The 27,313-nt window shown below is 55.1% G+C and overlaps 2 protein-coding genes and 1 long non-coding RNA gene across 20 annotated transcripts; 2 read left to right on the top strand and 1 right to left on the bottom strand.

Moving 5' to 3' along the window:
* Positions 1–6,073, top strand: NAB2 (NGFI-A binding protein 2). 3 transcript variants are annotated; one of them, XM_036455956.2, is made up of 7 exons: positions 1–334; positions 1,795–2,668; positions 3,113–3,246; positions 3,553–3,604; positions 3,696–3,828; positions 4,011–4,217; positions 5,228–6,073. In XM_036455956.2, the coding sequence occupies exons 1-7, from the start codon at positions 252–254 to the stop codon at positions 5,335–5,337; spliced, it is 1,593 nt and encodes a 530-aa protein (XP_036311849.1). In that variant the 5' UTR covers positions 1–251; the 3' UTR covers positions 5,338–6,073. The 3 variants fall into 3 exon arrangements, with proteins under 3 accessions (XP_036311849.1, XP_036311851.1, XP_036311850.1); XM_036455957.2 differs by having other exon boundaries at positions 6–334; positions 4,026–4,217; XM_036455958.2 differs by lacking the exon at positions 4,011–4,217 and having other exon boundaries at positions 2–334.
* On the bottom strand, positions 6,016–26,964 carry STAT6 (signal transducer and activator of transcription 6). 16 transcript variants are annotated; one of them, XM_045588146.1, is made up of 23 exons: positions 26,953–26,964; positions 21,376–21,546; positions 17,791–17,927; positions 17,244–17,382; positions 16,837–16,920; positions 16,039–16,177; positions 15,861–15,913; positions 15,480–15,628; positions 14,587–14,718; positions 14,271–14,459; positions 13,903–13,990; positions 13,636–13,758; positions 12,676–12,768; positions 12,165–12,371; positions 10,629–10,723; positions 10,405–10,541; positions 9,912–10,058; positions 9,634–9,697; positions 9,427–9,534; positions 9,152–9,235; positions 7,655–7,720; positions 7,441–7,572; positions 6,016–7,351 (listed from the first exon to the last, which is right to left on the bottom strand). In XM_045588146.1, exons 2-23 carry the CDS (start codon positions 21,427–21,429, stop codon positions 7,162–7,164), a joined length of 2,610 nt encoding a protein of 869 aa, XP_045444102.1. In that variant the 5' UTR covers positions 21,430–21,546; positions 26,953–26,964; the 3' UTR covers positions 6,016–7,161. The 16 variants fall into 16 exon arrangements, with proteins under 16 accessions (XP_045444102.1, XP_045444104.1, XP_045444103.1 ...); XM_045588148.1 differs by lacking the exon at positions 26,953–26,964 and adding an exon at positions 18,045–18,129 and having other exon boundaries at positions 21,376–21,664; XM_045588147.1 differs by lacking the exon at positions 26,953–26,964 and adding an exon at positions 19,832–19,884 and having other exon boundaries at positions 21,376–21,664.
* Positions 10,720–11,707, top strand: LOC123653197. Its single transcript, XR_006742857.1, has 2 exons — positions 10,720–11,378; positions 11,618–11,707. It is a non-coding gene; the product is annotated as an uncharacterized LOC123653197 (long non-coding RNA).
* Positions 26,965–27,313: the final 349 nt, after the last annotated feature.

Below are 27,313 nucleotides of genomic sequence, written 5' to 3' on the forward strand. Positions count from 1 at the left end.
GCGCCGGCCCCGCTCCCCGTGCGTCCTGCGGGGGCGGCGGCGCGGAGAGGCGGCGAGCGCAGCCGGGGAGGGGGGCGGGGGGCAGAGGCACAGACGGAGCCGCGGAGGCTCGGAGAGGAGACGTGGAGGGAGGGACGCAGCCCGGACCGCGGCGGACACGGCCTCCGGAGCCGGGAACATCGCAGCGCGCAGCGGGCAGCGCCGGGCGCCGGGCACCCGGAGGGGCGGCCCTTGGCGGTCGCCGGCCGTCCATGCACAGAGCGCCCTCCCCCGCCGCCGAGCAGCCGCCGGGCGGAGGGGACAGCGCCCGCCGGACCCCGCAGCCCAGACTCAAGTTAGTGGGCAAAGGGAAGCGGCCGGGAGTGGGGATGGGTGGAGCTGGACTCTGGAAAGGGGTCTGGAGGGCGGAGATCTGGGGGTGGTGGTGGGGGGTGGTGGTGGAGGGGAATGTCGAGGGGAAGAGAGATAAGGGTTGGGGAGGTGGAGACTGATGGAATTGGGGGGGGGGGGCTGGGATCTGATGAATCTGGATATGAAAGAACATATTCAAACTCTCCATCCCACCTTCTACTTTGTGGGCATGACCTGGCTTGTGAGCCCCCTGCCTAGAATATGGGGGCCCCCCAAGCTCCAGGGGAAGCCCTGGGCCTCTAGCTGGCAGCAATGCGGCGGGAGTGAGGGGGTTTGGGGGGGTCGCTCAGCTGACTCGGTCTGTCCCTGGCACGGGGCGGGAGGACTCCGGGTCGGGAGAAGTCAAGAGAGCAGCAACTAGGCAGTGGAGAAGCAGGGGCTGTCTTAGGGGTCCCGTTGCTGTGCCTCTTAATTACAATGTGGGGAGAAGAGTTTCCAGTGTGCAGCCCCTCCTTCAAGAGGCTTTGAGCCGCTCCCCGTCTGCACTGGAGATGTGGGTGGAAAATGAGGGAGAGAGAGGGTAGGCGGGAGCCCCTAGGCAATTTTCGCCCACAGACGCTACCACTGTGGGAGTGTGTGTGGGCGGAACAGGCCCCGAGCAGAACAATCGAGGCGTTCCTCTCCTCCCCGCGGCTGAGTGGCAGGGGAAGGCCTGCCTCTGAGCAGGTGTGGAAGGTCCCTGCTGGGAGCGGGGTCGCCAGGGGGTGCTGGGCAGCCTGGAGGAAAGCGACCATCCTGAGGGCAGGGAGCTAGAGTGTGCTAAGAATGCCTAAGTGGTAGGGAAGCTCAGGTGACGGAGCAGAGGTGCATCTGGCTCACGGGTGTGGGAAAGGACTGGGAGGGGCCACACCTCTCCCTCCCCGCGGGAGGCAGGATGCCGCCAGGGACTGGAGCCTGCCAGCAGTGGTCCCAAGTGTCCACTGTGGGCAGGAAGGGGCCATCCTACATGTACCTCAGGGCGGGACGTCTCCTTGAGTGATGGTGAGGCGGCCAGTGCTTAGGGTGGAAGGTAAGGACCGTGTTCCGGAAGAGAGGCACATCTAGGCATCCCAGGATGTGCTCGCTGGCCTCGTCGCTCAAGGTCTCCATGGCCCAGACCAGAAAGGCAAACGCTGAGGTTGGGGACGGAGAGCCTTTGGCTCCCGCAGAGACCGAGCTGGCTTTGGTACTTCTGCCTTGTCTAGGATGGCACCACATGTCTATACTCTGAGCAGTGCCTGATTCTCAGAGTCTGTGCCCAGGTCTGGCTACCGGTCAGGGAGAGCATTCAAAAAGAGAGGAAGAGAAGCAGGCAGGACTGAGAGGACAGTTGTGAGTGTGGGTTGGTACCCAGCAGGGGGACTTGCACTGACCGTCCCCCTCTTTTGTGTGCCTCCTTCTCAGGCCTGGTGCCCGAGCCATGGCACTGCCTCGGACACTAGGGGAGCTGCAGCTGTACCGGGTCCTGCAGCGCGCCAACCTCCTTGCCTACTATGAGACCTTCATCCAGCAGGGAGGGGACGACGTGCAGCAGCTGTGCGAGGCGGGTGAGGAGGAGTTCCTGGAGATCATGGCTCTCGTGGGCATGGCCACCAAGCCCCTCCATGTCCGGCGCCTGCAGAAGGCACTGAGAGAGTGGGCCACCAACCCCGGGCTCTTTAGCCAGCCAGTGCCTGCTGTGCCCGTCTCCAGCATCCCGCTCTTCAAGATCTCTGAGACTGCGGGCACCCGGAAAGGGAGCATGAGCAACGGCCACGGCAGCCCCGGGGAAAAGGCTGGCAGCGCCCGAAGTTTTAGCCCCAAGAGTCCCCTGGACCTTGGAGAGAAGCTGTCGCCAGTGCCGGGGGGACCCGGGGCCGGAGATGCCCGAATTTGGCCAGGCCGGAGCACTCCGGAGTCTGATGTTGGGGCGGGAGGAGACGAGGAGGCTGGTTCACCCCCTTTTTCCCCACCTGCGGGGGGAGGCGTCCCGGAGGGCATAGGGGCTGGAGGTTTGGCGGCCCCCGGGGCCGGAGGTGCTCCGGACAGACTGGAGCCGGAGATGGTGCGCATGGTGGTGGAGAGCGTGGAGAGGATCCTCCGGAGCTTCCCGAGGGGCGACGCCGGCGAGGTGACGTCCTTGCTGAAGCTGAACAAGAAGCTGGCACGGAGCGTGGGGCACATCTTCGAGATGGATGACAACGACAGCCAGAAGGAGGAGGAGATCCGCAAGTACAGCATCATCTACGGCCGCTTCGACTCGAAGCGCCGGGAGGGCAAGCAGCTGAGCCTGCATGAGGTGAGGACCCCGGTCTCCCCAGATGGCTCTTGGCTCCCAGGCCTCCACTTGCTCACCCCTGGGAGCCCTCACGTTCCTCAGGTCTGTTTCATGGCCCTTTGACCAAGACCCCAGGCCCCGATTCCCCCTCTCCTCCACCCCAATTCCAGCTCCTGCCGTGCTTCCCTCCTCAACTGAGGGGGAAACAGAGGCCCAGGGGGGAGCCCAGCGGCCCAACTTCATGCCACTCCTGTCCCCACAGACGTGGAAGAGGCCTTGGGCATTCCTAGGAATCTGTGGGCGCCGAACTGTCTTCTTCCCTCAGGAGACGCTTGGATTATGTCAAAACCCAAGCAAGAATCTGATGGGTGGGCCTCCTGGGTCTGAGGATGGAGGGATGTGAGGATGTCTGGGCGGGACAGTGGGGAGTTAGGGTTCTGACTGCTCGGGTGGTCCTCTCCGCAGCTGACCATCAACGAGGCTGCCGCCCAGTTCTGCATGAGGGACAACTCGCTCTTACTGCGGAGGGTGGAACTCTTCTCCCTATCACGCCAAGTGGCCCGCGAGAGCACCTACCTGTCCTCCTTGAAGGGTTCCAGGTGAGACCCCTTCTCCAGGTTCTTCCTAGATTAGGATTCTGCCCGGGAGCTGGGCCGTGTCCTAACCTCCATGAGGTGCCTCCGGGCCTGCTTGCCACCAACCTGCATGTCCCGCCCCCTCCCATCCATCTCAGGTCCCCTCTAAGCCCCAAAACAGGAGGGCCTGAGCTGGGGGCTCTTGCTCAGCCAGCTCCTGCCCAGGATTTTGGGGGGGAGGGGGAAATGCATGCCCCTCACCGGGTTCTGTGCCCAGCCCATCCTGTGCCCCTCCCCAGCCTCACCCTCCGCCTTCCTCCATCTTTACAGGCTCCACCCCGAAGAATTGGGAGGCCCGCCCCTGAAGAAGCTGAAACAGGAGGTAGGTTTGCCAGGGTGCATGGAGGGGGTTAGAACGGTCTTTCCCTAAAACCTTTGCCGGAGCCTCATTTCCCCGTTTGGGGCATACACAGGTGGGAGAGCAGAGTCACTCTGAAATCCAGCAGCCTCCCCCGGGCCCCGAGTCCTATGCACCCCCATACCGCCCCAGCCTGGAGGAAGACAGCGCCAGCCTGTCCGGGGAGAGTCTAGATGGACACTTGCAGGGTGAGTGGACATCAGAGCACTTCTCAGGGCGGGGCGGGTGTGGCGGGAGAGGGCCAGGAGGCAACTGCCTGGGCCAGGGTTGGGAGGCCTGGCCGGATGGGGGCAGAAGGGCCTAGATCTATGGGTTTGGCTTTGTGGTTGAGGGTGGGGGTTCTGTTGACTGTAGTCCCTTACCTGACCGGTGCCCATGCCCACAGCTGTGGGGTCATGCCCAAGGCTGACGCCGCCCCCTGCTGACCTGCCTCTGGCATTGCCAGCCCATGGGCTGTGGAGCCGCCACATCCTGCAGCAGACACTGATGGACGAGGGGCTGCGGCTAGCCCGCCTCGTCTCCCATGACCGCGTGGGCCGCCTCAGCCCCTGTGTGCCTGCCAAGCCGCCTCTCGCAGGTGAGGCAGCCAGCAGCGCTGTCCCCGAGCACCCCACCACCCAGGCCCCCTTAGCCATCCTGGGGCCCTGGGGCCAGGTGGGAGGAAGAGGGTACAGTGCCGAGAGGGCGGCAAGGAGGAGGGTCAGGCTCCAGCCAACCAGGCCTTGGGTTAAGAAGAGGGACCTGCAGGACTGCTCCTACTGGGGAGGGTCTGACCCTAACAGAGACCTGTGAGGCGGGATTGGGGTGAGCAGGGGAGAGAGTTGGGAGATGAAGGGGAGCAGAAGGAGGGTCACCAGGAAGGAAAGCGTGGAGAGAGCTTCCACCCGTGTAGGACGGTGGAGCAGGCTAGCTCTTGGGATGGGTTTGCCCAGCCTGAAAGTGGAAGAGCCTAAAGGTGGGGGGATGCTTTGTGTTGGGATGGGGGGAAGGGGATCAGGCCACCAAAGGGCCAGGCAACGGCTGGGCTGGGCTGGGAGTGACGCAGCAGACAAAGCCACCAACCCTAGCTTGGTATTTTTAAACCGTGTGTGGGCGGGAAGTGGGGGCAGGGACTGGAAGGGGGGCTTTTCTTGGAGGAGGAGCTGGGAGCCTGGCTTCCTGTCCCCCCCTCCCCCACACTTGGCTTCTGAGAAACTTGGGGGGCGTGGGTGGGTGGGCGGGGCCTGGGAGGGGGCCAGAGATGAGTGGGGGCTGCAGAGCCTAGGGAGGGGGAGGGGGAGGGGGAGAGGTCAGAGCCAAGCCACCCCCGCAGCTCCTGACAGAACCAGAAATTCCAGCGGAGCAGAGGCGGGAGAGACAGAGAAAGAGAGACATACATACAGAGACAGAGAGCTACACACAGCCAGAGAGAGGAGGGGGCGCGCGCGCAGGCATGTGGAGCCCTCCCTGTGCACACGGCGGGCAGGAATCAGTGACGCCGTCAGTCAGGCTCCTCTCGCCGCCTCCTCCAGCCCTGCCTCTCCGCTCAGCCACCTCTCTCTCCAGTGTCCGCCCCACAGGCTCCTAACCTGCCCCTTCTCCCTGCAGAGTTCGAGGAAGGGCTCCTGGACCGATGCCCTGCCCCAGGACCCCATCCAGCTCTGGTGGAAGGTCGCAGAAGCAGCGTGAAAGTGGAGGCCGAGGCCAGCCGGCAGTGAGGGATGGACTGGTACCCTCTCACCCGGGCCCTGGGATTTCCGGCTCCCACAGGTCCCTACACTCTCCATCCCCGGTCTCTGGTCACAACTCTGGATCCTCCCGCCGCCCTTCTCCTGCCTCCCCACGTGCTCCATGGGCGTAAAACTATGGGGCTTCAAGCAATAACGAGCAGGGGCCTGGCAGGAGGACACAGAGGGTGCGTCCTGCCCCTCACAGCACGGGGCGAGGGCTCTGCCTCCAGGGCATCTGGGGTCTCCCCTCACACAACACACTCCCATTCTCTCTAGTCTGAACCAGTGGTGTGAGCAGTCGGGCTCCGTTTGGATGTGGGGGACAGGGGAACTTACCTGGGAAGGTCCAGCCTCTAAAAATGGAAACGTTTCTCCCCAGAAATGGGGGCCTGAGAACACTGGACCTGCTCTTCCTCCCCTTGCTCCCCCATTTTTGTGCTTCTAGTTTGTTTCTTTAATTTAACAAGTGCTGCAGTTAAATTCATGCCCATCTTTCCCCCCGAGTCCCCGCAATTCTTTTCCTCCTGCCCTGCCCTCTCTGGGGGCGGGATGTGGGGGCCCCTCCATCAGCTCCCACGGGAGGCCTGGGTTGGACTCAGCGTCTCCCGCAGCTGGGGGCTGGACCACAGCATCTGTCTGAGCAGTTAGAGCGTTTTTCTTTTCAGATCGTGTACAGTAGATTATTTATTTTGTTATTTTGGAATAAAATTTATTTTATGGCTTATGATCTATGGCCCCCAAGGGGGAGAAAGGGTGGTACGGGAGTGGAGGGAAACTGGCGGTGGCTGGGGAAGTAGAAAAGAAGCAGCGGGAGGGTCCCTAATACATGGAGAGGACCACACGCCTGGGCCGGCCCGACTCCCCCTGCCTGGGGCGGGACTGGCAGTGCTGAGCCACAGAAGCTAAGCCGTGTGCGATGTCACAGCCACGCGGACCTGCCTGAGCAGTCACTCAAAGCTGAGTGTGCCTGGGTTAGCATGTATCAGGCTAGCACACAAACCCGTGTCTTTCATGCAGTGTCTCACATTTCAAAAACTTGTCACAGGGAAAAATCAGATAATGTCCTATGTATGGCTGTACGACTAATGTGCGTGACATCTATATGTTAATGTGTCTCAAGTACACACACACACACACACACACACACACACACAGCTGTACACCAAGATACTCAGCCCTGTACTTTGCACCATTTCACACACAACCGCAAGCCCCCATCTGACTGCCGGGTCTGGAGCTGTCTGGGATCTGTTTTTTAATCTGGACAAAGTCCACATCAGTAGCCAAACGGACAGGCCCTTCTTGTCCTCCCACCCGGGGTCTCCCGAACTGCTTCCTCGTTCCCCCAGGGCTGGGACCCGGCCCCTCCTCTCCCACACCCCCAGCCTCTATAGTGCACATGTGTGCTGCTTCCCACACGTGCGTCCGGGGTCCCGGCTGGGAGGGGAGAAGGCGCCTCCGTGCCCTAACCCGTGCTCTTGCTCAGCCCCCTCCGTGCTCGGCCCCGTCTCCGGGAGAGCCGTGTGTTCTGCGTGTTCAGGCATGCAGGGGCGTGTCTCACTTTAGAACCTGAATTTCTCCCCCGGCACAGGAAGGGAGAGGGCGGCGGGGGCGGGCGTGTGGCGGGAGGGAAGGAGTGGATAGGCTCCACCCGCAGCGCCTTCTCCTGGCAAAGTCTTCCTCCTCGCCAGGGAGTGGGTGGGGCTAGGGGGACACGCTCCCCATCTTTTGCTTAGCAGGAGCATGGGCAGGTGTCCAGAGCAGGTCCGTCGGGGTAGAAAAGCTGTCTCTGAGCTCCCCCTCCAGCTGGGATCACCAACTGGGGTTGGCCCTTAGGTCCATGTGGGACATTGAGATCCCAGCCTGCCCGTAGGGGTTGGGCGGCAGGAGGGGCTGGGCTCCCATAGGCCCTCCCCCCGGCTCCCCTTGCCCCTCCAGAAGAAGCTTGGTGAGGTCCTGTTCTGTGGGCGGCAGCAGGGGCGGGAACATGTCTTCGCCAACCCTGCCGGGAGGGAGGAGAGAAGCGGTAGGCTGGCATGGCACCCACGCCTCTAGCCCACACTCAGCCGCCGCCCCCAGGCCACCACTCACCAGGTGCGCTGAGTGAACCCCCCTACTGGCTGGTTCAAGCAGTTCTCTTCTGCCATGGTCACATCCGAGCAGAGCAGGGGCTCGGGGCTGGACATGGCATGCTCCTGAGTCTGACACAGTAGCAGGCTCCTGCTGGGACCAGAGAAGTGAATGGAATGGTGGTGGGTGGGGAGTGAATGGGGCATATGGGACCAGGATGGGGACAGGCACTCACTGAGGGTGAGATTGGTCAAAGGGCAGGCTCATCGGGTTCAGGTTGGAGGACATCTGCAGGTGAGGTCTGGAAGTGGGAAGAAGGGTACAGTCAGAGAAAGCAAGAGCTGGGTGTTACAAAGTCAAGACCACTGAATGATTTTCTATTCCTTATCCAAGCCGTCTCTACCATGTGAGCTCAGGCTTCCCATCCATAAGGTGTTTGTGGGAGCCTGAAAGGAGGGGGAGATGGGGACTGGGCTAGCTAATTTCTTTTTTTTTATATATAATGTTTTTGTTTTGTGTCAAATGATCTTTTATTGAAATATTTTCCTTTGTAGTTCTTTTTTTTTAAAATATATTTTATTGATTTTTTACAGAGAGGAAGGGAGAGAGATAGAGAGCTAGAAATGTCGACGAGAGAGAAACATCAACCAGCCGCCTCCTGCACACCCCCCACCGGGGATGTGCCCGCAACCAATGTACATGCCCTTGACCGGAATCGAACCTGGGACCCTTCAGTCCGCAGACCGACGCTCTACCACTGAGCCAAACCGGCTTCGGCGAGGGCTAGCTAATTTCTGATGCTTATTTGGACTCTGAACTTTGGTGGTCTGTTTCCCCCACCTCAACTCCTGAGAGGGAGATATAATGTCTTGACTAAGAGTGTTAGCTGAGGAATAAAAATGTCTAGATCACTTCAAGGCCAAAACAGATGGATAAATAAAAATCAAGATAGCATGCCCTGACCGGTTTGGCTCGGTGGATAGAGCATCGGCCTGTGGACTGAAGGGTCCCGGGTTCAATTCCCGTCAAGGGCATGTACCTTAGTTGTGGGCACATCCCCAGTAGGTGGTGTGCAAGAGGCAGCTGATCGATGTTTCTCTCTCATCGATGTTTCTAACTCTATCCCTCTCCCTTCCTCTCTGTAAAAATCATATATATGTGTGTGTGTGTGTGTGTGTGTGTGTGTGTGTGTATGTTTGAAATCATATATATATACAAAATCAAATATATATGTATATATGATTTCAAATATATATATATATATATATATATATATATATATATATGATTTTTACAGAGAGGAATATAAATATAAATTTCTCTATATAAAATCAAGATAGCAAATAAGAGACTGTGGATTCCAGGGGCAGAAGAGAGAATCTAATCCTTATATATATAGCCCTTGCTATAAGCCAGGTGCTTTGCTCAGCAGTACACATATTATGAACTCATTTAGCCTTTACAATAATCCCACGAGGAAGGTATATTTCTCCATTTTACAGACAGGCACCACAGTTAAGTAACTTGCCTGAAGTCAGTTAAACAGCAGAGCTGGAATCCAAACCCAGGGAAGTCTGGGTCTTAACCACTGAGCCTCAATGGAGTGAACAGAAGAGACAAAGAAAGCTTTTTGCTGCTCCCTTCTCCCAGGAGAGCCTCTCCTAACCTTTGAATGTCCCTCCCCTTTGCAGCTGGGTATCCCCACCCCATCCCTAAGAGGTTCTGCACTTACTCTGGGAACACATTGCCTGATTCCTCCTGGGAGAGGACTTGATATGAAGGGATAGAGTGAGAGTGCGGTGGGTACACCTGGTGCCTGGGGAAAGAAAGAATCCCCTGATGCCAGCTCTTCTTCTGGACACCCCCAGCCCCTGCCTCGGGATGAGGAACCCCTTTTGTGGGAAGGAAAACTCCATCCTTCAGTCCCCAGTTCTGGCTCTCCCAGGCGCCCGTGCAGAGAGCCGGCCTGCACAGACCACTTCTATCCCCATCTCTCAAGCTCCTTACCCCATATCTGGGCTGAGCTGCATGGTCATGGAGTCAGGGGCCATTCTAAGATCATAAGTGGGCAGCATAGCAGACATATGGGCCTCTGGAGCGGGAAGTGGCTGGTCCCTGGAGGAGGGAAGGAGATACAGTAACTGACAAATGGCCACCACCCCTTCCTGCCAGTAAGCACCAGGCCTTCCCCGTCATCCTCACCACCACACTCACCTTTCCACAGTCATCTTGATGGTCGCTGGGACGTAACCCCTGCCATCCTTGCCTATCTGCTCATCTGTTGTGGGGAGAAAGGAGATCTGTGGCGTGCTCCAGGGGTAGGCTGGAGAGGAGGTGGGGAAGGTGGGGATGGATGATGGGCAAGTGGGAGAAGTGGAGCTACAAAAATGTGGCGAGAAGTCAAGATGACACAACGGGCAGGGAGGGCGCCACTGGGACCAGGGAGGAGTGGGCAACAGGAAGGGGGGTCAGAACTGCCAGCTCCAGCTCACGCTTGTAATGGCTCCGGAAAGCCTCGTCCTTGGGTTTGTTGCCGTAGAGCTTCTTGAGCTGAGAGAGGTCCCGGATCCGGTCCCCCAGTGAACGGATAGACAGGTCTTTGGCGGAGAATGGCTGGATGTTCTCTATCTGTGGGGAACCTACAAAAGGAATGAGACCCTGAGCCACGCCGTCCAGATTTCCTTCCCCTTTAAAAAAAATTTTTTTTTCTTCCTCTTTCCCAGCCCCCACACAGAACTCAATCTACCAAGGCAAGGAGGAGAGGACCTCCAGTGGGGTCCTGGGGAGGGAGGCCCACTAGTCTCTATCCCCACAAAGCTCACAGTGAGAAAGTGGAAGTTTTGACCATAGAAGGAAGAAGAAAAGTCGGAACTAAAGAAGAACTTTCTGAAGATCAGAATTGGCATAAGGAAGCTAAAACGTTTCCTTCTCAGAAGAACTCGCAGAGGGCACAGGCACAGACAGGACTGGCTGGAGTGACCTCACCATCCTGGCCCCGGATGACGTGGGCAATGGTGATGCCTCCAATTTCTGAGTCACTGAAGCGAAGAAGGAACGTTCCGTCAGGCTCATTGAGAAGAAGGCTGGTGACATACTGCTTGCTGATGAAGCCAATGATCAGCCTGAAGGAGAGGATGGGGGTGGAGGTGCTGGATGGGAAGAGGGAGCTGGAGGTACAGCTGCTCACACCACCTGGGGCAGAGACTCACCGATCTGACCAGTAGCTCTTGAGACAGCGTTTGGTGAGATCCAGGACACCATCGAACCACTGCCAAAAGGTGAAGCCACGACCCAGCAGGATCTCCTGTGGGGGAGGGAGGAGCTGGTGTGAGCTCACGAAAGGGCTAGAGCCGGAGCCTGGTTAGGGCAAGTATGGGTTGTGCGTGCCCACATGACAGAGTCTCAGGGCTCAGGCACCACACTGGACCTGACACCCATCAGTGATAACAGCCAATACTCACATTCACCAGGTGCCAGCCATTATTCTAAGCCCTTACCATAAATTAACTTATCTGATCTTTACAAGGTAATGAAGGTAGGTCTTACAGCTGTCCCATCTTAGAAGTAAAGAATGGAAGCCCAGAAAGGTCAAATAACTTGCCCAGGTCCACATGGCTGGTGAACTCCACCTTTGCCCAGAAAGTCTGGGCTAGAGCTCCTCATATCCACTAGGACCCACCCGTCCCCAAGGAAGCCTGGTGGAGTCCAGAGAAGGTGGCTGCCTGCTGGGTGTGAATGTCTGGCTCCCTTTGCTAACACATGCTCTGGTCATGTGGGCTTTTCTTCCTTCCTTTTTTTCTAAGTGAGCAGAACATGACTGCACTTACCCTGCTGGTGGCCAGCCAAGACACCCAGATTTCTCCCCTTCCCCCCGTTCTTGTAACAGACCCAGTTCTGGGGCCATCTTATTTTGGAGGGAATAAAATATAGTAGCTAAGAGCAAGAGTCAGAAATATGGGGTTTCGCCAAAACCGGTTTGGCTCAGTGGGTAGAGCGTTGACCTGCAGACTGAGGGGTCCCAGGTTCGATTCCGGTCAAGGGTTGCGGGCACATCCCCAGTAGGTGGTGTGCAGGAGGCAGCTGATTGATGAGTCTCTCTCATCAATGTTTCTAACGCTCTATCCCTCTCTCTTCCTCTCTGTGAAAAATCAATAAAAAATATATTTTTTAAAAAATTAAAAAAGAAAACAAAAGAAAGAAATATGGGGTTTCCTCCCAGCTATGCCACTCACCTGCTGGGAGGCCTTAGACACACTACTGAACCCCTCTGAGCAATAGATTCCTGGTCTATAAAATAACGATGATAAGGGTACCTACCTCAAAGGGAGGTTGGAAGGATTAAGTGAGATAAATGTGTAAAGTGCTAAGCATAGTGCCTGGCTGGTAGTAAGCTGTCAGTACATGGTTGCTGATACTACTGTGTGTCCCTGTGGGATTTCGTCCTGGTCTTTGCAGTAGAAATTGTTTCCCCCTGGGTCAAAGTTATTTTGAGCTGTGTTTACGCACAGTCTGGGTGAGTCATCCAAGTCACTGGCAAAGAGGGAAGACAGGGGGTTCCTCATCCAAACCCTAAGGGAAGCCAGAAAACGCATCCTCTGGGCTGATGGGATTTCCTGCCAGGACAAGGCTTCCTGATGGACGTGAAAGGGCATGGTGAAGACCCCAGCAGTCAGTCCCTGGGCAGAGGTTGGGGATACCCTGAAGAGAAGAAGAGCTTGGGGACAGGATGTCCGAAGGACAATGACCTTGTTGAACTGTGACCAGGACACAGAACGATGCTGGAAAGTCTCTATGCTGAGGCTGTTGTCGTTGAAGATCTTCTGGGCCAAGAAGAGAAAGTGCTCTGGGAGTAGCCCCTGGTTGGTTCCCACCTCAGCCATGAACTTGAGGTTCAGAGTTTCGCACATCTTCTCCCATGGCACCCGCTCAGCCACCACAAAGGGAACACGGTCCTGGGGGGAGGGGGAAAGAGAGGGTGCCTCAGGCAACCACCCTCATTCTTACTCAAGAGAGGCCTTCATTCCTTCCACCTCCCCAAGGCTGCCCCTCCCAGGTGTCCCCCTGAGCTCGCTCACAAAGATGGTGCTTTTACTACAGTTTAGGGTGCTGCAACATGATATAGCTAAGACCGGTATGAAAAGAGGCCAGAAGTGCATGAGAAGTTAAGATCACTCCCATTTGAACATGCCTGCTAACCCACCAGCCTGCACCCCATCCTCATGTTACAGCCCCCTCCCCTCCTCAGTCTTTCCTCACCATCTCAGAGAAGGCGTTGTCCCACAAGATGGTGGCTTTGGCATTGTTGTCTTGGTTGCCGTGGACGATGACCACCAGGGGCAGAGACAGAGCCTACAGGGGTGAGGAGAGGGGGTTCTGCATAATGGGGCCAGGGCTTCCTTAGAGAGCTGGCTCTGAGGGGGAAGCTTTGGACTCACATAACATAATTAAAAGATCATGGGGAGTGGAGGGGGTGCAAAAAATAAAATAAAATAAAAAAGATCATGGAAGCCCAGGCCACTTGGCTCAGTGGATAGAGCATCAGCCTGCAGACTGAAAGGTCCCAGGTTTGATTTCAGCCAAGAGCACATGCCTGGGTTGTGGGCTGGAACCCCAGTGGGTGGTGTTCAGGAGGCAGCCGATCAGTGGTTCTCTCTCATCGATCATGTTTCTATCTCTCTTCTTCTCCCTTCCTCTCTGAAATCAATAAAGAAATATATATATATATATATAAAGATCATGGCATGTTTTCAAATGCTTTCTAAAGCTTAATGAGGGCCTTACTATAGAGAAGTGATTGTGAGCCAGTGCCATGGGCAGACCTCCAGGTTTCCAACGCCAGCTCCAACACTTAGGAGCTGTGAGACTTGGGCAAATTTGCTCAATCTCTCTGCCTCAGTGTCCTCCTCTAATTGAGGCTAGTGATACCACCCTCCTCATAATGTTATTGTGAGCACCGTGTGTGTGTGTGTGTGTGTGTGTGTGTGTGTGTGTGTCACTTAAAACAGTGACCTGGTCTATCAAAGGTGCTCGATGCTACTACACTGTTATTCCATGGTACGCGCCCTCCTGTTCTTGCTCCTCGCCGTGCAACCTGGAACGCGGGACAAACTCAGAGGCTATGAGGCGATCCTGAAGGTTCGGGGATTGAGGGCCCCAGTGTGTAGCATGGCGGGGCCCTGGGGGCCCAGACTGGGCAGGGCTGGAGCCTTGGTTCACCTGGAGCTGGATGGGAAGTTTGTTGGGGCCAAGCAAGAAGCTGGTAGAGAAAAGCACAGCACACTTCTCCTCCGTGACTGATTCCGTGCCCTTCCGCTCACACCGCTTGATTTTCTTCAGAAGCTGCAGGATGGGGTGAGGGGGAGCAGGAGTGAGGACAGAAACTCCTGGGCCCCCAACAGCCACTCCAAGGGGAGTCTCTCTCTCACACACACACACACACACACACACACACACACACACACACAGTGCTTCCTAAGCCCTCACCAGGTTCTTGAACAGGGCGGAGCAGCAGTTCCCAGAGCCGATGTTCTCGAAGGGCACGGTGTTGTTGGTGATCTCCCCAGAGCTCTCTCTGCCAGGGGAGGTCGGAGAGTGAGAGGGCTGGCCCAGGTGTGGAGAGGAGCCCGAGTCCACGGGTGAATGGTGTGGACTTCCGGCTCCACCTCTCCATTTCCCCGCCTGGGTTCTTCAGTGAGGCATCCCATCTGGGCCGAATCACGATGTCCCCCTCACCTATTCCAACACCGATGGGACCCTCCCCTTCTGCCTTGGTCATTCATCCCACGGTCCTCCCTCCCTCCTGGAGGTGCCAGTCCCCCAAGCTCCTCTGGCCTTCTCCAGCCCCAGCTTACACTCCGGCCCCAGGCCCCTGGGGGCTGCTCAGCTCCCTCGCCTGCTTCTCCGTCACCATGTCGGCCCTGACCAGCGGGAACTTGGCAGAGTTCCCCAGGAACCGTGGACCCAGCAGGAACCGAACTCCAGCCTGAAACTTGGTCTGAGTTTTCAGAACCTGAGGGGGCTGCTTCTCCACGAGGAAGGAGCTGGGAGGAGGGAGGACAGTGGAATGTTAGCAGCAAGGGTCCCTCCCCAGGAGCCCTCCCCACAGCTCTAGCCCTCTTTCTTCCTGGGGTCTGCTCTAGGCCAGCCTGGGGCTCACGGGGCACATACCTGGTGACGAGGGTTCGCAGGACTTCATCCAGCCGGTTCACCAGCGCTGCCCGGGTCTTAGGCTCAAGCTCCCCGCCAGCTGCCCCCACCTCCTGCTGCAGCTGGGAATAAATGTCCACCAGGCTCTCACACCTAGGGGCAGGACAGTGGTCAGGGGGCACAGGGTCCAGGCTACCTGCCCTGGCTGAGAAGCCCTGCCCTTAAGACCAGGAAGAAAGCAGATTAATGTGTGTGGAGGGGTGGGATGGACTGGGGGTGTTGCTGCCAGCACCTGGGCCGAAAGGGCCCTGGGTGGGCGCTTCCTGTGGAAGCCCAGCTGCCTCTTCCCCAGGGCTCTGATACCCGGATCAGCTGCCAGCATGGCTGGTGCTTTTGCACAAGTTAAAAGATGCTCTACCCGCCAAAACCGATTTGGCACAGTGGATAGAGCGTCGTCCTGTGGACTGAAAGGTCCCAAGTTCGAAACCTTGGTTGTGGGCACATCCCCTCAGTGGGGGTGGTGCAGGAGGCAGCTGATCAGTGTTTCTCTCTCAGTGATGTTTCTAACTCTCTACTCTCTCCCTTCCTCTCTGTAAAATGTCAATAAGACATATATTTTAAAAAGATGCTCTTCCCAATAGGCCAAATAGAAAAAGAATTCCCATCCCTCTGGGCATGGGGCCTGAAGAGAACAGTGTGGGTGGGAAGAACTCCCACTTGTGCCCCTTTGGCCTGGCGTACTTGTGCAGGACACGCTCTGAACAACAGGGTGCGTAGCTCTGCCTGGACTGGCTCCTCTGAGTCTTGGCCCTCTTGCCTGGCTTTTTCTCTCTCACACCTGTGGGTCCTCCAGCAGAAGCAGCAGGCGCCTGCCAACCCCCAGCCCCTTCCCTTCTGGTCAGCCCTGCCCCAACCTCTCCTGTAGTTGGGTCAGGTTCTCATCGAAGGGCGCGCCATTCCCTGCCAGCTGCTGCTGCCGCTTCCAGATCTGGATCCTCTTCAGCACCAGGGCCTGGGCAGCCTCTAGCTCCCCCACAGTCTCCTGCAGCACCGTGGCCAGGGCCTGCGGGCACGGGGGGGGGGGGGGGGGGGGCTGAGCCAGGACTGCACCCAGCTCCTCACCCAGCTCCTCACCCGGCTCCCTCCTGACAAAAGGACTCTTTCTCCCTCTCTGGCATTCTCTCACCCCACCTCTGTCTGCCCCCCTAGGGTCTAATCTCCATCACATCACGGATCTGAAATCCCACAAAGATGGCACTTTGAGCTCAAGCGCCCCCTCTGGGTCCATTACTCACCTCACTTGGCCCAGTCCCATTGGCAGACGTTTCTATCAAGCTGTGCAGAGACACTGAGGGTGGGGCAGAAATCAGAGGGACAGGACGATTTGAGGTTCAGGCACAGTTACGGTCTGAGAGGAAATCACTCCCACCCACTCCCCCAAGCCCTCTGAGGGCTCCAGGCCCAGGTGCCCACCTTGGCCAGCCTCAGCCTCCTGCTTCAGGGCTTCTCGGAGGAGGCAGATCTCCCCCACTCGGTGCCGCAGCCGCTGCAGGGCTGTGTTAAACTTGAGTTCCTCCTGCTTCCAGTGGAAGGACATTGGCAGGTGACGGAACTGCGCGGGAGGGACAGATGTCAGCCATGTAACACTGCCCTAGCTGGTGTGACTCAGTGGCTACAGCGTCGGCCTATGCACTGAAGGGTCGCGGGTTCGATTCCCTGTCAAGGGTAGGTACCTGGGCTGCAGGTGTGCGTGTGGGAGGCAGCTAATGGATGTGTCTTTTTCACATTAATGTCTCTCTCTTTCTTCCTCCCTCCATCCTCCTACTTTCTCTAAAAATTAATGGGAAAAATATCCTCAGTGAGGAATCACACACACACACACACACACATACACACAAACTGTAACACTCTGCCCACTCCTCTCTACCCGGCCTCCACTCCATAAAAGGGTGCCCGCTGCCATGCTCTGCAGAGAAGAGAGACCATTTCCCTTTTCTCCCATTTGACAGTGCTTCCCAACCTTTTGGAATCTCCCAAAGATAATACCTCTCTCCTTGCTCCTTGCTCCTTGCACTCCTCCCAGGCCTCACTACCCCCATCCCTCATTTGAAGTTTCCCTGAGCTGGGCTTGGGTTCACTCTGACCTCCTTTAGTCATCCCGGGCCTAGAACCCTGAGCCTTGCCTGAAGTTCAAGTTCCTCCCAGTTTCTCATGGTGTAAGCCACTGTTCCAGGGAACTGAGTTGGGGTGGGAGATGGGGTGTCACCATACCTGTTCCATAACAGCTCTTTTCTCCCCTTGAAGTATTTGTCTGAATATGGCCACCAGCTTCAGGGGGTCCCTCTGATAGATGCTCTACAGAAAGGAAGGGTAGTAGACAGAGTTAGCCTGGCTCTTCCCCGTGTCAGTCTCCCCTTCTAATCCCCCACCTCAGTTCATACATACACACACACACACACACACACACACACACACTGAAAGGCAACACAGCTGTAGACTCCAGAAGCTTTTTCCTGCATTTGCATGCTTTTAAAATCTAATTTGCATGCTAGCTAACCCTAACCATAGGAACACCAATTTGTTTCCAGCGCCCAACCGATTTTCTTACGGCAGCCGTGCTCACCCCAGCTCCAGCCCAGCCCCACTCCAGCTTTGTCCCCGCCCCCTGCGGCCCCCACCTCCAGGGTGCTGATATGTTGCAAGATGGCACTCCCCTCCCCCTGCTTTCTGGCGGAGGCCTGAAGGTGCTGGACGGTGGCGGAAAGCAGGGAGCTGGCCTTGTTGCAGCAGAAGGCATCCGAGCTTACCAGGAACTCCCTGTGGGAAGATCAGGGTGAGGAGGCCCTGAGTCAGGGCTTCATCAGCTCTCCTGACCCTCCACCCCACAGCCAACAGCTCAGTGGCTCCTTCCTCGATTATTCTCTCCACCCAAGCCCTCTGCAGCCCTCATCATGCCTTGCTCCCCAGTCTTCCAGCTGTGATAGGAAGTGCCCTTGCCCCAGCCCTGACCTCCCTCCTCTTTGGTCCAGCCTTCTAAAGAGTAGGGGACTCCAGGTGTCAACATGCATAGTCTGGCTAATGCGACACAGACTTCCTGCTACATCTGGGTTCCCGCACATCAAATAATGGGCCCCGAGTCCTGAAATGGTGCAGAGAAAAGCTAATGAAAGGGAAAGTGGGTGAGGAAGGACCTGGGGGACTACCACGGGGGCAGCAGGGACTCACCAGGGCTGTTTCTCCAGCCAGTCACCCAGGAGATGCCGCAGGTGCTGGGGGAAGTCGACGTAGAGCCGCTGCAGTTTTTCTGGGGGTGTCTGGGAAACCAGCCCCCACAGAGACATGGTCTGGGGTTTGGAGGGCATCTGGAGGAAAGGAACAGGCCACTCTGAGAAGCGCCACAAGGGAGGCGACCTGTGTCCTGGGCCAGCCGGGGACCACCTGGAGATAGCTCTCCCCGAGACCGCCCCACCGTCACTCACAGCCAGACCCCCTCACACCAGGGACACTTTTGGTCAGTGTCTGAGACCAGGTGAACCCTCCAATGACAGACACAGGGTGGTGGAGCTGCAGGCAGAGGGGAGACAGGAGAGATCGGGCATCGGGGAAAGCTCTCCGAGAGGAGGCAGAGGACTCAGGTTGCAGCTCTAGACCTGGCTCTGGCTCTGTGGGCAAGGCCCTCCTCCCCGTGGGCCTCAGTCTTCTCGTCTATGACACGGGATGCTTGGAGAGGGGCAGGGCTCTCCAAACTCGTTATAGGGATACTCTTACTATTTGTAATCCGAATTACACAACAGGTATAAAATCAGAGTTTTGGGGGTTAATCCTCACCTGAGGACATTTCCCCCCCATGGATTTTTAAAGAGTGAAAGGGAGAGAAAGAGACAGAGAGAAACATCAATGTGAGAGACACACATCAATTGGTAAGCCTTAGCCTTCGCACACACCCTGACTAGGGCCAGGGATGAGGTACATGCCCTTGACCAGAATCGAACCCGGGACCCTCAGTCTGCAGGCCAACGCTCTTTCTGCTGAGCCAAACCAGCTAGGGCAAAATCGGAGTTTTGAAAGCAAGTGTGGTAGGCCTGGAACTCTACTACTTCTTCCTACCTCTCCCCACCTCCTCACCCCAAATATGACCCTGAGAAACTCCTCAAAATTCCTGGGTTCCATGAGATAATTTGAAAACTAGCCAGCAAGATAATGAAGAAGAAGAGTATGGTGAAGCAATAATAGCTATCATTTATTAAGCACTCATTATATATGAGGCATTGCCTGTTATCTCATTAGAACCTCACAACAGCTTTTTAAATATATAATTATCTCCTTTCCTAGATGAAGAACCCATTTTCTTATATGCATACGGAAGGCCTGGTGCACAAAACTGTGCACTTGGGGTTAGTGGGTCTCTCAGCTCAGCCTGTGCCCTCTTACAGTCCATGAGCCCTCGGGGTGTCTGACTGAAGGCTTAGGTTTACTCCCGGGGAGCAGCCCTCAGCCTTCAGTAGGACATCATTAGCGTTGCTTTGGAGATGGGAGAGACTCCTGTCACCGCCACTGCGCTCGCCAGCGGTGAGCCCGGCTTCTGGCTAAGCAGCACTCCCCTTGTGGGAGCTCACTGACCACCAGGGGGCAGCTCCCAAGTTGAGTGACTGCCTCCTGGTGGTCAGTGCACATCACAGCAAGTGGTTGTTCTGCCCATTCGGTCGATTTGCATATTAGCCTTTTATTATATAGGATATGCAGAGCCCATGGACAGACAATAGTGTGGGAAAGGCCTGGGGAGCGGGTAGGAGCAGGGTTGAGGGGTTCAATAGGCAGAAAAAAAGGACATCTGTAATACTTTCAACAATAAAGATAATTTTTAAAAGAAAGAAAACAAATCTCAAGGAGGTTCTCTAACTGTCCATGACCCTCAGCAAGCACATTTGGAATCAGGATTTGAATCCAAGTGGGAATTAACTATCACACTGTACTATTAGGATCCCTTCCAGATTCAAATCCCATCATCCTGAGGAGCAGTGCTGAGGGAGGAAGGTGGAAGAAAGGGAGATGGAGCAAAGAGGAAAGTAGAAAGAACTCAAGAAGAAGGTGAGAGAATGGAGAAAAGTGGGGTTGATAAGCCTGGAATAAAGCGTTTAAAAGAGTGGTAGAGGATGCTAGAAGGCGAAGGACAGAGAAGAAAAGAGAGGAAAGGAGGAGACGGGAGAAGTAGGGCAGATGTTTATGGCCCCTTTTCCGAGTAGGGTGCAGGGCAGGGTAAGTATACCAGCAGTTTCCCAGGGGTCTCTCAGTTCATGTTTTTGAAATGTTCTTCTTCTCCTAGAGACGAGGGAGAAGAAGGGGATGGAAACTCCCTGGGTCTCCCCCCAGCTCAATAACCCCAAACCTTCCTGTTGCACTTTTAGCTTCTCCCATCTCCCAGGACTCCCAGAGAGAGAGAGAGAGAGAGAGAGCAGAGGAGCCTCTTCTCTGAAGATTCCTGCTTCAAGACCCTCCCCCCACCCCAGCCCTCCTCCTCCTCCAGCTCTTTTCCCCAAAAGTATAATCTTCTTGCCCTCCTGTGCCTAAGCCCTCCACCCCCTCCTCTCTTTCCTCCCCAAAGCAGAATTCCCGCCCCACACCCCCACCCCGCTTGCTCAGGGTCCTCCAGACCAATAGGCCCTTCTTTATTGGGGAGGGGTACATTTTGGTCTGTTTCAAATTCAAGGGAAGACTCTATTTCTTCTCTCTTCCTCTCATGTTTCTCATGGAGCTAAGATTCTGACCCTCTACCCCTACCCTATTGAGAACTGAGGTGATTCCTAAGTCATGGACCAGCCTCCTAGCCTGGCCCTGGCTTCACATCTCCTCCCCTACTCCGTCCTCAGACATCAGGAGGCCACACTTCCCCCCACTCAGACCCCAGAACAAGGCTGGGTCCTTGGGCTGGTCAGCAGGGGAGCCCCACCTGTTTAAAGCCCCATAAAGACTGTCAGGGACCCAGAACCAGGGCCTAAAGGGGTGGAGCCGACATTCCCTTCCAAACCGAAGGAAAAACCCAGTGTCTGGGATTCTCATCTCCTGCTCCGCGGCCTGCATCTGCTCCCCTCGACCCCTCCGTTCCCTAGCCCTCTGACCGCCCCTGACCACAGGATCAAAAGTCAAAAGAGCTCCTCCGAGTTGCCCAATGTGTGTATGTGGCGGTGGGGGCGGGGAGGGCGAGGGAGGCGGAGCCAGCTCCGCACGAGGGAGGTTAACCCTGCGCCGCCGGGAAATCTCGGCGTCTACAGCGGCCAAGCGTGGAGCAGCTTTGAGGGGGAAATTCCCCCTGGTCCAGGGCACCATGAGGTCTACAGCTAGGGCTCGCTCACCCCCCAGCTCCTGAACAGGAGCCTTCCTTGGGAAAAGCGTTAGGGTTTGTCCAGGCCCTACTAGCATCCACCTCCCAGGGAGGGGCAGCTACTTCCCCCCACACGCAGCGGGCCGGGGACACCACCTTGCCTCCTTCCCCAGACGTGACCACAGTTCCTGCTGGTGGTGGTTAGGGGTGGGGTGGTGGGGTGGTGTTTGGGGGTTAGGGAGGGTCGGGGGATGGAAAAAGTGTCCCAAGGCGGGGAGGTAGGAGTGCTGGGCCTGTACCCACTCCAGATTCATCTGAGATTTCGAAACCGCCCAAACCCAGTACCACCAGCGACCAACACCAACCGAAACAGTTTCCTGCGGCCCATCCACCCTGCCAAGGGGAGGATCCTCAGATGCCCCCGGGCTCACCCCCATCTGCCACTCACACAGAGGACCCCCACCCTCCCCTCCTCGGAGGCATCCCCTCACCTTGGCAACCTCTCTGCTGTCTTCTCCCTCTCTCGGCAGGCACTGCAAGGCCATGGGGCTGTAGCTGTCCAGCGAGTTCAGGGCTGGCCTTGCCAGCACCCGCCCTCCACCACCACCACCACCACCGAAAAGAAAACACACACACACACACACACACACACACACACACACTCTTCTCTCCCCCTCGTCCTTCCTCCTCCGTGTCAGCAGTGGCTGCCCCAGCCTGCTGTTTCCGGCTTCTCGGTCTACCCAGGTCCCTCCCTGGAGCTCTGACGACACAGAGAAGAGAAAGTAGGCTGGAGGAGGAAGAGGAAGAAAGTGGGTGAGTGTGTGTGTGTGTGTGTGTGTGTGTGTGTACCTCCTGTGCCAAGCGGGGGTGAACAGGACTGGGGCTTGGGGCCCCTGGGCCTGGCTGGAGGGGAGACGGATCCCCCACCTACTCTGTTCCCTCGAAAGTGATAAACTTTTCTCAAGAAAGTGACCTACTACCAAGCAGAGACATGCCGCCCCAAACTCAGACTTTCACGGGGACTCCCGCTTTGGAGCTCACGAGGTCGGGGCGCCCGGCGCCTCTGGAAAAGCAGGTCCCTCCGGGCTCTGCACTCCCTCCAGCAGAGGACCCTGAGGAGCAGCCGGGGAGCTCGGGCTGGACCGAACGCCTGGGTCCCCCTCCCTTCGGGCAGGGAACGCCTTAGAGGTCGCGTGACCACGGATGGGGGGGGGGACCCCCAAGGTCAGAATTCTGGAAAACTCCCGAGTGCCTCCGACGGCCCCTCCTCACAGGCTGCTACTCAGACCCCGGTGGGAGTGGGCGAGGCTGGAGTTGGTGCCTGCAGATTCCCAAGGGACAAGTTGGAATACGAATCTGCTGTGCAGCCTCGTGAAGTTCCTGTTTCTGGAGTAAACACTGAGACACACCCAGAAACAAACACACATGAACAGCTCCCTGGCCACAGACCACACATACGCATGCTTACACACATGCAGGCAGGTTCACAGACATGCCAGCGCTCAGAGCCACATACAGCCACAGGAGACACATACGCACGGCTTGCTCAGCTTCTGAGTCACCGTCATAAGTAATGGGTAATTTCTGCAGCTCTTGCTGGAGGAGGAGCTGGAGGGGGTCAGGAGACCCAGAGGCCTTCAGGCCCCGAAACCTGAGAGACAGTGGTATGTGGGAAGGATGGTCCCTGGGGGATCCCAGAGGTCGGAGGAAGTTTCTACTCCCCCTGCCCCCACCTCTTCCTAAACAGGGCGGGGTTGAGGGGCCAAAGCTAGGCCTATGCTGCCCCCTGGTGTCTGAACTGATACCTAGAATCGAGCTCCATGTGGATGGGCCTGTGTGTTCAAGAACTCAGAATGTGTGGGCTCGGCCAGGCAACAGAGGGTGGCCATTAAGAACTGGGATTCTTTCCCTGGCCGGTTTGGCTCAGTAGATAGAACTTGCGGACTGAAGGGTCCCAGGTTCGATTCTGGTCAAGGGCACATACCAGGGTTGCCGGCTTGATCGCCAGTAGGGGGTGTGCAGGAGGCAGCTGATTGATGTTTCTGATTCTATCCCTCTCCTTTCCTCCCGGTAATATAAAAAAAAGACAAAGCCTAGAGGAAACCGGTTTGGCTCAGTGGATAGAGCATCGGCCTGCGGACTGAAAGGTCCCAGGTTCGATTCCGGTCAAGGGCATGTGTAATACCTCTGCTGCGGGCACATCCCCAGTAGGGGGTGTGCAAGAGGCAGCTGGTTGATGTTTCTCTCCTTGATGTTTCTAACTCTCTATCCCTCTCTCTTCCTCTCTGTAAAAAATCAATAAAATATATTTTAAAAAAATAAGACAAAGCCTATATGTGTGTTGATTGAGTCTGGAAGGCAGTGAATTGAAAGGAGGGGGAGCAGGGGTGGAGTTGGCCAGCAGGACATCTGTCCGAGGGTCACGGGTGTGCACATAGGCACGCACAGCACACATGGTTTGTAAGTGCTCCCAGCTGCCCACTCCGCCTGCAGACATCCACAGACAGTGGCTGAATTCAGGCGTCATCAACTAAGGGTCTCAGAAGGTCCAAGTTCCCCCGAACTTTTGCAAGAGAAGGGGCGGAGTGAATGCAGTCTCTAACTTTGCCCCCTTTTGGGGGTAGGAAGGTGAGGAGCACATACTGGTAGGCAAACAATATTTGTGGTCACACTCTCCAACTGCTTCCGCTGATGGGGATGCTGTGGTGTCATGGAAAGAACCCAGAATTGGGAAGCAAATCAGCTTGGGTCTGATTTAGTTTGGATTTTGTGTCAGCCCCTTAAATAGAGACAATAGTTGCATCTACTTTACGTGGATGAGGCTAGGGAAGTGTTTAGGATGCAAAATTTAAGGAGACACTCATCTTCAGCTTGTGCAATTGCAGTGTTGGCTAGACTATCAGCAATGACACTCCCACTTGCGTGACCCTGAGAGTGAGTGCTGAACTTGCCACATCCTCCTCTGGGTCCTTCCATCCACCGAGTGGCTGTTACGATTGCACAAAAGAAAGCAAAGGGAAAGAGACGTTTGTGGTCAGTGCACTGCCCACAAAGTTTGTGGTCAGTTGCAACCCAACTGAATCGCAAAATCAATTTGGTGAGTGTATTAATTCGCTGGGGCTGCCATAACAGAACACCACAAACCGGACCGCTTAAATGACAGAAATGTATTGTCTCACAGAAATGTACCAGATCCAAGATCCAGCAGCTGGGAGGGCTGGTCTCTTCAGAGGGCTGTGAGAGAGAAACTGTTCCAGGCTTCTTCCCTGGGCTTGCAGATGGCCATCGTCATGTTCACGTGGTGTGAGTCTATCTCCAAATGTCCCTCCTTTTTTAAAAATAAATATATATTTTACTGATTTTTTTTTACAGAGAGGAAGGGAGAGGGATAGAGAGAAACATCGATGAGAGAGAAACATCGATCAGCTGCCTCTTGCACGCCCCCTAGTGGGAATATGCCCACAATCAATGTTCGTGCCCTTGACTGGAATCGAACCTGTGACCCCCTCAGTCCACAGACCTACGCTGTATCTACTGAGTGAAATCGGTTTGGCTAAATGTCCCCTTTTTGCTAAGGACACCAATTGGATTGGATTAGGACCCAACCTAATCACCTCATCTTAATGTGATTACCTCTGTAAAGGCCGTATCTCCAAATAAGACCACATCCTGAGGTACTGGGGGTACCTTATAAGAATATGAATTTTCGCTATAACCGATTTGGCTCAGTGGATAGAGTGTTGGCCTGTGGATTGAAAGGTCCCAGGTTTGATTCTGGTCAAGGGCATGTACCTTGGTTGCAGGCACATCCCCAGTAATGAGTGTGCAGGAGGCAGCTGATCAATGTTTCTAACTCTCTATCCCTTTCCTTTCCTCTCTGTACAAAATCAATAAAATATATATATTTAAAAAGAATGTGAATTTTTGAGGGACATAGGAATTCAACATATTAACATAGGAATGTTCAAGAGACACAGTTCAGTCCATAACAGTTAACATTCATGACTACAACTTAAAAAAACACACAAACTGCCGAATCCGGCTTGGCTCAGTGGATAGAGGATAGGCCTGTGGACTCAAGGGTCCCAGGTTCGATTCTGGTCAAGGGCATGTACCTTGGTTGCGGGCATATCCCCAGTAGGGGGTGTGCAAGAGGCAGCTGGTCGATGACTCTCATCGATGTTTCTAGCTCTCTATCTCTCTCCCTTCCTCTCTGTACAAAATCAATAAAATATATATATTTTTTAAAAAGTAGACTAGTATAGACAATACTAGAATGGCCCTAACCAGTTTGGCTCAGTAGATAGAGCATCGGCCTTTAGACTGAAGGGTCCCAGGTTCAATTCTGGTCCAGGGCATGTACATTGGCTGCCACACATCCCCAGCAGGGGGTGTGCAAGAGGCAGCTGATCGATGTTTCTCTCTCATCAATGTTTCTAGCTCTCTATCCCTCTCCCTTCCTCTCTGTAAAAACTATATATATATATATATATATATATATATATATATATATATATATATATATATCTTAAAACACATACACACACACAACAGAATGTGTCATCGTCTGCCACGGGATGGTGTACAATGACCTGCTACAGAACCCGCTACTGGTGCCCATGAAGGTGCTGAGGGGGCACACGCTGACCCGAGACCTAGGCGTGCTGGACGTTGCTTTCCACCCTACCCAGCCATGGGTCTTCTCCTCTGGGGCTGATGGCACCATCCACCTCTTCTAGAAGCTGGCTTGAGCTGGGTCCAGGCTCTGGCTCAGACCCTCAATAGAGATGTTTCTCCCCGAAAAACAAACAAACAAACAAACAAACAAACAAAAACAGAATGTATCACACAAAGAAGGGTAAAGAGTGTTGCTTATTTTATATATGTATTTGAGTTCTAAGTCTTGATGTAAAAGACGTTTCAGTGCAGGTTGTGATTTGTCTTTTTAAGTATCATTTGATGTTGGTTACCACCACAAATTGCTTTGCATTGCTTTTTAATTATTTTATGGGTACATCTTTCTCTGACAAGAACATAAGCTCCTGGAGGACAGGGGATCGTCTTATCTTGTAAACACTGCTGTGTAGCTAGAGAAGACAACATTTTTCTTGCCAGCAAATACAAGGACTGCCATTTAGTGAGTGTTTACTGTGTAGCTGGTGCTGGGCTAATTGTTTTACATACACACTCTCACATGAGGACTAAACCTGATGATGGTGGCACGAATTCAGTACATTACACAGACAACACGAGTGGGTGCCATGTTCAGGTGCACTGGGCAGCAGGCTGGGGTTTGTGGAGGATTGAGGGATAAAAGGAAAAGGTCACAGAAGAAAAGTGGGAAGCAGCAGTGGGCCCCTAGCCAGTTCTGTCTCTCAGACTTTGGCCATTGTCCCAAAATTTCCATCCACCTCGATACCAACCCACCACCTAGATTAACGCAGAGGCCCTCGGTTGGAAACTTCCTCAGCTTCTTGCTCCCGGCCAACAGACATGCTCAGCACCTGTGCCCTCCCTCAGGCCCAGAGGAGAGGGTATCCCTGCCCCTGCCCAAGGCATGCTCCTCCACCTGTGCTCAGGGCCCTTCCTTCTGCTTCTCCAAGCATAGTTCCATTCATTGTGCCCTCAATCCTTTAAATCTGCAAGGTCTCATTTCTAATTATTACAGTACTCGAGGCCTGGTGCATGAAATTCATTCACTTGCGGGGGTCTCTCAGCATGGCCTGTGCCCTCTTTTTTTTTTTTTAATATATTTTATTGATTTTTTTACAGAGAGGAAAAGAGAGAGATAGAGAGTTAGAAACATTGGTGAGAGAGAAACATCGACCAGCTGTCTCCTGCACACTCCCCACTGGGGATGTACCAAGGTACATGCCCTTGACCAGAACAGAACCTGGGACCCTTCAGTCCACAGGCTGACGCTCCATCCATTGAGCCAAACCGGTTTTGACAGCCTGTGCCCTCTTGCAGTCCAGGAGCCATCGAGGAATGTCTGACTGCCGTAAGATGGCAATTAGACATCCTTAGCTCTGCTGCAGAGGTGGGAGAACACACACACACACACACACACACACACACACACCCCTGCTGTGCTTGCCAGCCGTGAGCCCTACTCAGGGCTTCTGGCTGAGCAGCACTCCCCCTGTGGGAGCTCCCTGACCACAAGGGGGTAGCTTCTGCATTGAACATCTGCCCCCTGGTGGTCAGTGTGCATCAGAGCAATTAGTTACTATCATAGTTATTCTACCATATGGTCAATTTGCACATTAGCCTTTTATTATATAGGATTTTACCTTCAACATTTAAACATGTTCAAATCTCTTCCACCTTAAAAAAAAAAAAGTATAGTAAGCAAACAAAACAAATCTGCCCAGAATCTATGTCCAGTTGATTTAACAAAAATTTGTTAGGTTTCTGTTCTTAGGTTCT

The sequence above is a fragment of the Pipistrellus kuhlii genome, unplaced genomic scaffold, assembly GCF_014108245.1.
Source record: "Pipistrellus kuhlii isolate mPipKuh1 unplaced genomic scaffold, mPipKuh1.p scaffold_m20_p_3, whole genome shotgun sequence".
Taxonomy (NCBI): Eukaryota; Metazoa; Chordata; class Mammalia; order Chiroptera; family Vespertilionidae; genus Pipistrellus; species Pipistrellus kuhlii.

Bases quoted from the DNA above. Each gene is read 5' to 3' on its own strand.
- NAB2 (XM_036455956.2), top strand. From the start codon at position 252: ATGCACAGAGCGCCCTCCCCCGCCGCCGAGCAGCCGCCGGGCGGAGGG. The intron at 3,605-3,695 runs GTAGGTTTGCCA...GGGCATACACAG, and splicing joins TGAAGAAGCTGAAACAGGAG to GTGGGAGAGCAGAGTCACTC. The intron at 4,218-5,227 runs GTGAGGCAGCCA...TTCTCCCTGCAG, and splicing joins TGCCAAGCCGCCTCTCGCAG to AGTTCGAGGAAGGGCTCCTG.
- STAT6 (XM_045588146.1), bottom strand. From the start codon at position 21,429: ATGGCCTTGCAGTGCCTGCCGAGAGAGGGAGAAGACAGCAGAGAGGTT. The intron at 10,542-10,628 runs GTGAGTCTCTGC...CCTCTCCTTCAG, and splicing joins AAGAGCTACTGGTCAGATCG to GCTGATCATTGGCTTCATCA. The intron at 7,352-7,440 runs GTGAGTGGTGGC...CCCTCCCGGCAG, and splicing joins GGGTTCACTCAGCGCACCTG to GGTTGGCGAAGACATGTTCC.